The following is a 9,288-nucleotide window of genomic DNA, read 5'->3' as shown; positions in this document are numbered from 1 at the left end:
ACAGTTCGAGGAGATCAAAGTCTCCTCTAACTTATAATACAAATATAACAATGTAACTTAGTATTGTACAAACAAACAAAAAAACAACAACAACAAAGTGTCCGGGAGCGGATGAGAAGTAGTAGGAATGCTACTAAGTTCAAATAAAGCATGAATTACAATCAGCTCTCTAGTTATTACGAAGTGCCCTAGACTAGAAGTAGGAGGCATTGTCAAACACCCTAAATAGTCGACAGAGACAGGAAGCAGTGACGCATTTGAGATTCAGCCGCGTGTTCTCGCTCAGTGTTGACTTCCGGTTTCTGGGCTCTCTTTCCACGTTTACAGTTGTATCCATCCAGCAGGGGCTTCACGCAAACACTACACCAGTTAGTGTACATCCAGTAAAAAGGCAGATTACTGGATTGGAACCAGCTTATAATTTCTCTATTTTGCAAGAGCACATACATCACCAGAAGTCAACATCATCTGGATTTTTCTTTTTTAAAAAGCATTGAAGTGCCGAGGTGTGCAGATGGGGGAGGTGAGGAAACTGCAGAAGAAGTTGAGACAGATTGAGAACCTGGAGCTTAAAGTTTCCCTCACACCAGAAGAAGCAGTAAAGGTACACAAGTCAAACTTCTTTCCAGATCTTGCTCAGATCATACACTTATCGTGCACACATAATATCATGACGTCTCTGCATGAGCCTAGGGACTACAAAAGAGACTGTAGTGATTACAAAAAGCTCCTATGGGGTTAAAATGATTCTAGACCCAAACCATGGAAAAGGTTAACTGTCACTGGTGTAAACAACAACACATAATCAAATTAACGGGATCTAAACTGTATGCCAAGACCACATGAACAGTTTGTTATGGACACACAAGACCTAAACATACGACCAAAAGGCTAAAACATTACATTTATTCGTTTCATTGCAATTAAGTGGTAGTTACCTCTGTGTTCAACAAATCACATTTTGTTTAGGAACTGAGCAGATTTTTCTGTTCTCTTCAGGCGATTATAAATTACTGTGCAAAGTCTTGATTTAATTTAATGAAATTAAATCATGCACAGCATCAGTCAAAAGACTGGCTACACCTTCAAATTCCATGGTCTCTACTGATTTTTTTTATTTTTATTTCTTTCTACATTGTAAAACAATGTTAAAGGCATCCAAAATATACAATAATCTCATTTGAGATTGAGATATGTCTGCTGCTTATGCTTCATAACGGCTCTAATTTGAGGTGCTGTTGATTGGTGATATTTGAGGCTGGTAACTCTAAACGAACTTCTCCTCTGAAGCAGATGTAAGTTTTGGTCATGCTTTTCTGGAAAGGTCTTTATAAGAGGCCATTTTTATCATGGTGCTTGATGGGTTTTGGAATACTTTTTTTGCAGGGACTACTCCAGAACAGCGGACATTTGTCTCTCAAAATAACAACTGACCAGTGTTGTTGTTGTTGTTGTTGTTGTCGTTGATACTTAATTACATAATGCCATATGGGTTATTCCATAGTCCTGATATTTCCAGTATTAGAAGCTGTGTCCAAACTTTTAACTATAGATAAAAAAAATAAAAAAAAGGGGAACAAATGTTGTACTTCGACAGGCTGCGAAGTGCCTAAAGATACTATTTAACAGTTGGTTGTTTAGGTAACAACTTCAGCAGCGACCTCATTTCCCTTTTCGTCGGTTCCAACCACTCAGCATTCAGCATCACCAGTATACAAATCACCGGCCCGATCTTCTCTCAGCATCTGCACCTGATTCTCACTGGTTCACTCAACTGAAACTGGCCAGGTACAAGAACTGGAATAAAAATGAGAGGCAAAAAACTTCTTCAGGAGGCCTGGAGAGCTATTCCTCAAAGCTACATTAAAAATACAAGAACGTCTGGCTCTTCGGGAGCAAAATATGAAGAAAAAAGGGCTGACTCGAGATTTTTGCACATTAATGTATCTTGTCATCTGTAGACCACATTCTCTTCTTTTTAGTGGCCAAATAAGGAAAAGTTGTTTTATAGTGACATAGTGGTATTATTGGTAATAAAACAATTACAAATATATTTATTACATTTGTACGCACTTCATATTTGGCAGCAACTTCTCCTGTTTTTAAACTTTTTTGGGATTTAAAGTTTGGGAGTAAAGATTTCACACAAAAATACTGAATCTTAACTAACACACCATGAATTAATCAGAAACAATCACCTCAAATTGATCTTTTGCCAGATTAGGCATACTGAGGGTGAAAGTTCACTATGAGGTGGGTCACTGATTAACCTCTATGCATCCTGAGACATGGACGATCTATTACATTTGCCATTCTTGCCCAAACTGTTCAATCAGTTCTCTTTATTTATAAAGGATGACATATTTATTACTGTGTTTTTTTGTACACTACATGTACAATCCTAAAAGTTCTGATTCAGCTTGCAGTTTGGTTTGTGTTTCTGCATAGTGCCAGCTAGGGTTATGCGGTACAACAGTTAAATCATCCCTAGATAATATTACACTGCCATAATATGCAGTGATGTTTACTCAGATTAAATCATATTACCAGAACTGCCAACCTTTATGCATTTTGTGTAAGAGCTCTGCAATTTAACATCAGGGCACACTAGAAGAGTGATCACTCAAAAATAGCGATAACACTTTGGAAATTATTTTCTGCACAGTAAAACAGGAGATATCAATCTGCAGTGATATTAACAGGCACAGCCTGGATGCCCGGTCTCCCTTCCCTGCATCTCACATGCTCTCGACTTGGATTTGCAGCATATGCGTTCTTTTAGTCTCGGGAAACAGAGGACGTTTTGTGGTCATTAAGGGCAAATTACAATAGACAAAGTGTATACAAAGTATACATTTGCATCAATTCAATATATTTGTTAGGGATGTAAATACAGTGGGTATGGAAAAAAAATCACCTCCTTTAAAATAACCACATTTTGTTGCTGTGCAGCCTGAAATGAAGAAATGAAGTCTTATGTTTTATCCAACTTTATTTACTCAGTGCAACTTTTAACATCCAAGTGAAAGATATAACACCAACATGTCAGAAAAATGAAAAACAGGATCACTGATTTGGAAAAGGATCACGCCCACTCTTAAAAATGACTTGTAAACTCTAATCAGGTAAACTCTAATCAGCTTCTCATTAGCACATAAAGCTTTGCACCTCTAGACTGCAGTATTTGCCTATTTATCTTTGCAAAACTTATGACTTCAAGTCATTCCACAAAGGGGTTTCAATGGGGTTTAAGACTGGGCTCTGACTTGGCCATGCAAAAACATTCCACTTGTCCTCCTTTACCCACTATGTGGTCAGTTTTGCTGTCCGCTTTGGGTCATTATCATGTGGGAAGTAAACACAAGGTGATTTTCCTCAACGGCTTTTCTTAAGAATTCGACAATATCTTGCCCCATCCATTTTTCTTCTATCCTAAAAGTGCTCCAGTTCCTCCTGGAGATAAACACCCCCATAACAGGATATTCCCACCTCCTTGCTTTACTGTAAAATGATGTTATTTGGATGGTGAGCTGTATTGGATTTCCACCAGACATATCTTTTGGTGTTTTTTTATGGTTTAGTCTGACCATAACACCTTTTTTCCATGTGACCACAGAGTTTTCAAGATGCATTTTTGCAAAGCTCAGTTTGCTCAGGCTTTTTCTTGCATCCCTCGCATACAAGCCATATTTGTGGAGACTTTGTGATATTCTTGTCACATGCATACAATGACCACTCTTTGTCATGATTTCCTGCAACTGCTTCAGAGTTGCTGTAGGCCTCCTGGAAGCCTCTCTGACTGGTTTCCTCCTGACTCTCTCATCTAGTGTTTTTTTTTTTTTTTTAAACAAGGGTGATTCTTTTCTATACCCACTTCATAGTTACACTACAGCCAGTTCTTAAGTATTTGGATAGCCACACACATCTCAAAATTTATTCATATTTGTTCCATCCATTAACTAAACAGGCTGATTCACAACACTTCCATCAGATAGGCTCGAATTAATCGGTGACATCGCCTCGTTTATGCACATGGAGAACTATAATACATGGCCTATGTTGTCTTAATACTTTCTGTCACTGCTGTACACTTCACTTATAATTGCACTACAACTGCATCTTGATGTCTTCTATACAAATCTAATGCGGTGGATGTATAGTAGCATCAATAAATGAACAATTTTGACACATTCAAATACATACAGTATAGATCTGACTTATGGATGGAAAGATATTTATGAAATATTTATTAAGATAAATAGATTTTAAAAAAGCACATAAAAAAGTAGCACTTGTGGGATTCACAAGAGAGGAAATAGGCTTAAGCATGTTTAACTGAAAAATCTATCTGCCAAACTACCACTGTACGAATAATGTAACAGTGATGATAACTAGAAGGTTTTGAAAGGAAACTTTGACCATGTGAACATTAGACAACCAAGTTGTGAAACAATTATACTATACATGCATTATTATTATTATTATTATTATTATTATTGCAATTTACTTTAGAATTACTTAAAAAGCCGCCATCCAGCTGGGTTTTTGTGATTGCTGCTGTTCTCGACTGCACAGCTGGTAATATTATTACACCCTCCATTACTTTCCTTAAACTGTAAACATTGGAAGTAATCATTTTCCTGTCTTTCTTCATCGATTCTGGAAAATTGAATCATGTTTTTTGATTTTTTATTTTAACAATGGCAAATAAAAAAAGGTAAAAATCAATAATGCATGATATTTTACCCCTGCATGGTGAATGCATAACGTTAACTTGCGTAACATTTCCTACCTTTTGTTACTACTATAAGAAATTTAGAAATTTTTCACATATAGATGTTAAATCCATGCTGACTTGGTTTTGCTTGATGAGCGGACAGAAATTTGTACGTTTCAGTTGTATTATTATTATTAATATCATTATTATTTCTGTAAATCCACATCCTGTACCATTATCTGTAATAATAATAATAATAATAAAAGGGGAAGAAAAAGGTGCAAAAATCATCCTGATGGTCCCCATAGATGCAGCTTTGCAGAAGAACAGTTATTACCGCAATTCATTTTAACCTCCCCAAACAGCACTTTAAAGGTTTAAAGGTTTCTTTTTAAGTTATGTTCATCGGCTTCTTCTTAAAACATTAATGCAAATAGCTGAGAAGACTTGGTGGCTTCCCGACGCTGACCGCTGGGATCATCCGGAACAGTGAAAAAGCATCAGATTTTTGTATTTGTCATTTCTTATTTCCCGTTGAAGTACACAAGGTGGAGCTATTATTAGGAAGTCTGTGACAAAGCCTGTATGAAACCTGCTTGATTTTATGCACATTAATTAATGAAGATTGCATCTGGTACTTTTAATTATAAGCTCAAAGCGATTTGATGCCCCTAGGTTAATTTTTTTAATTTAAATCATTTTTTGGTAAATCTTTGATTCTTTTTATTTTTTTTATTTTTTTAATTGCTTAAGTTTATTTGAATCTTTCATTTGGAGAACATTTGGTGCAGATTAGGAAACAATGATAGAGAAAGTTTTAAGCACTTTAACGACCAGCTTATGTCTTACACGGATAAAGAAAAATAGTTATTGTATATAGTTACAGATATGTGTCCTTTACGAGAATAAGCGCCTCATCTGCGTTACCTTGTATAGGACAAATAACTGATCAATATCACAATATATGGCTGATCTTGTGGCTGATCAATGCGTGTTTGTTCCGATACAAACGTGCACTAATCAGCCATAACATTAAGATCACCGAGAGGTGACGTAAATAACAGTAATTATCTCATTACAGCGCCACCTGTCAAGCGGTGTGCTATATTAGGCAGCAAGTGAGCAATCAGTTCTCCAAGTTGATGTATTGGAAAATGGGCAAGAGTTCGTCCCCAGGGCCATATGGCTCACTGACACGTCTCTACAGGGGCCGGGGGGACGGGGATTAGGGGGTTTTGGGCTTCAAGGCCGCTCACTCACTCACTAACTCACTCACTGCTTCTTCTTTCAGCCTCAGTTGTCTGCTCAGTCTCATGTTTTAGTACTCTAATCTGCACAGACCGTGTCATTACCCGACCTCAGACTTGTTCTACCTGTGGCATTTCGAGAGTCGAGTGCTGCATTGCTGAACATCACACATTCAGTTTCACTAGTTTATTCATTCTAGTTTATTCTCTTATTTGTGTTTTACATTTAACTCTTTATATTTCTTTATGGATGCTGTACAGATTTTCCACCCGTCACTTACAAGCTTATCATCCAAAACTGCAGCTGTTTGTGGGATGTTTTTGGGCTGCAGTGGTCAGGAAATACCAAAAGTAATCTAAGGAAGGAAAACCGGTGAACAAGCGACAGGGTCAATGCTGGCCGAGGCTCACTGATACACATGGGGAGAGAACGCAGGCCACCTGAGGGTTAAGGGCCTTGCTCAAGGGCTCAACCATGGCAACTTGATGGTCATGGGGTTCGAACCTGGGATCTTCAGAACTGTAATCTAATGCCTTAATCACTGAGCTACCCCTGCACCTTTTGGTTCCTTAGGAAAAGTTCCACCTTGGTAATCACCTCACTGACATCTGAAGTGCTTTCTTCAATTGATGGAAGAGGAAGAGGGTGGGGGGCAAGGCAGAATTTCATACCCCAAGTCAACCAGTTCATCACGAATCTTTTTCGCATTATTTCCCTTCACGTGCCAGAAATTAATAACAGGATGCAGCATGCACTTCAATTTTTTGAAATTGAGCAGGTGCACCATTTTGGTTTTGATCCTTTAGGGGCATCCTGTGGAACTATACAGGTTTTTCAAACAAGAAAAAATTTTGGGCAAATATTTTATATATATATATATATTTGCCCAACATTTTTTCTTGTTTGAAAAACCCATATATATATATAATTATTTTTTTTAATACAATAATACAAATTTTATTTACAGAACAAATCATGAAAAGCTTAATGTGTGTTGTGATAGAAAGATGTCAGAACACAGTGCTTTACTGTTACTCGATGTGGGGCTGGTGGTCATAATGTTATGGTTGATCAGTGTCTATCAGTGTTATTTATAAAGCATAGTGCTTGAGGTTAGTGTGGTGAGATTATGATGGTCTACATACAGAGCAGCACTTGAGTGAAAGTTTGCTACCCTGTTTTTACACACATGCTTGTGCCAGACTGTGGACATGCAGCGTAAAGTAAGCAGATACTGTAGGTTGGGAAGTTAAATTTAATCTATTTGTAAAAGAATTGTATATATATATATATAGTAATACCATAGTAACAGATACAGATGTCCATGCAGTGTGTGTTCGCTCATGCCTCATACATTCACTACAGCCCTGAGCAGGATAAAGTGCTTACCAGAAAACGATTAAATGACACATTTTTGAGTAGTTTCAACATTCAGGCTTCTATCTTCTTATTGGATCCCAAATATCTGGACTCATACTGGAAGCCAGCAGGAGCAGCTGCTACATGATCCCAGAAGACAAACTTGGACATCAGTCATTTGTCTCTGTCTAAACAATAAGACAGCTTCCCAGCGACCATGGTATTCCTGTCTGAAATACGTCCAGGAATTTCTCAGCGCTTTTCGAAGATTTTTTTTATTTTTATGGTCACAGATGATGTATGCACTAAGTTACAGCCTGGTTTTTATTTATGATAGTGAAAAGATCAAACCCCTAGTTCATGTATATATATATATATATATATATATATATATATATATATATATATATATATATATAAGCAGTATATATACACGAGGTGGTATTGAAAAGTTTTGAGATGAGCTCTTATTACTTGCTTGTTAATTATTTTTTATGATCTGGCAAGTAGGTGCGCATGAGCAACATTTGGTGTAAAACCTGTGCCAAGTTGTGTGTGGATTGGATGGTCCGCTGTGGCAACCCCCCGACGGGAACAGCCGTAAGAGAATAATGGAAGGAGTTTGGACCAGCCAGTAGAGCTGCGTGATTAATCGTTATTATCGATTCATTCAAATTAATGGTTTATGTCGATGCTGAAAAATTAAAATGGATTTTATCGATGCCACAGGGCACGTCTCTTGTGTCTCTTACTAAAAACATGCAAAATGCAGTCAGCCACCTGTTTGATTTTATTTAGCATGTAAGTTGCATGTGGTTTACCAAAAAAAATTTTCCCAGTGATTAAAAAAAATTCTGTATTCTAAAATAATATATAAAAAAATTGTCCCCCTGATTTTCTCCCTAATTTAGTCGTGTCCAATTCCTCCCTGTAACTAGGGGGCGCCCACATTAAGGCTACTACTACTCCTTCCTCGCTATCCTCTCCTTTCGCTTACGTGAGCTCACAGATGCCCCTGATTGGCTGTAGAGCCGTGATTAATGTGGGAGCACAAAGTACCTCTCATCCCTCCCCTCAGAGAGAGCTCGGCCAATCGGCTTTCTCTAGACCTCCGGCTGCGCGAGGTTACAGCATCACCCGGGAATCAAACCCACAATCTCTGGATGATAGGGCGAGCACTGAATAACCAGAACTTGATTTTTATCCATTTTAAGAAAAATAATCGTTTTGAAATCGAAAATCGAATTTTGTCTCGGGTATTCAATTCATAGGACACATCGCCCAGCTAGTGAGATTTCTGCCGCGGGAAGAACAGAGAAATGAATTTCAAGGGAGAGAAGAAAAGAGATGCTGTTTGAAGCTTTTTTTAACCATACATTTCACAAAATGAGATGTATGGTTAAAAAGTGCAACGTGTCATTTGTGTATAAATTAAAACATAAAAGCGTTACATTCCTGTGTTATAAGAGGGTGAAATACATAAGCGGTAAAGTATACAGTATTATAAAAGTGGAAATTTCCTGTGTTATAAGAGAAATATGGCACTTGCTATTGTTCGGGGAGGGGAACAGTGTGGGAACAGTTATTTTCCTATAACAGCCTGTCATGATTTATTCCTTACATATCATTAACTCTGCTGTAATTCCAGGCTCATCTAATCAGGCCTGCGTTTTTTACTACGTCCTTGTTTATAGCCTCTTGTGCTCGAAAAGCAAATTACTTAAAGCAACGAGGGGCATTTAGAGAAGATTACTTTTAGACTAAGGTAACTGGACTGTGTTTAAATTCTTTAGTTCTTGAGTACAGAGCCCAGGAGGTATCTGCTTTACATAAAGGCTGGTTCGGCTGGCTCGCACTGCGTAACATGAAGGCAGAAAAGCTTAAAGGTGTTCACACTCTCTCTCCAGGTAATTCTCTCCGGAGCTGCTCGTACGGGCCGGCCGCCACATTCCAAGCTAAATGTC

The 9,288-nt window shown here is 37.8% G+C and overlaps 1 protein-coding gene across 2 annotated transcripts in view; it reads left to right on the top strand.

The window, feature by feature from the left end:
- The first annotated feature begins 314 nt into the window (after positions 1–314).
- si:ch211-154o6.3 (uncharacterized protein LOC563854 homolog) overlaps positions 315–9,288 on the top strand; it is a 28,075-nt gene continuing 19,101 nt past the window's right edge. For both annotated transcript variants that reach the window (XM_053493676.1, XM_053493675.1), the window contains exon 1: positions 315–604. In XM_053493676.1, coding sequence (XP_053349651.1) covers positions 515–604 — 90 coding nt within the window. In that variant the 5' untranslated portion in view covers positions 315–514. The remainder of the gene's footprint in view (positions 605–9,288) is intronic.

Source organism: Clarias gariepinus, chromosome 4 (assembly GCF_024256425.1).
Source record: "Clarias gariepinus isolate MV-2021 ecotype Netherlands chromosome 4, CGAR_prim_01v2, whole genome shotgun sequence".
In the NCBI taxonomy this organism is placed as follows: domain Eukaryota; kingdom Metazoa; phylum Chordata; class Actinopteri; order Siluriformes; family Clariidae; genus Clarias; species Clarias gariepinus.
This window is presented reverse-complemented; position numbering and strand designations above follow the sequence as displayed.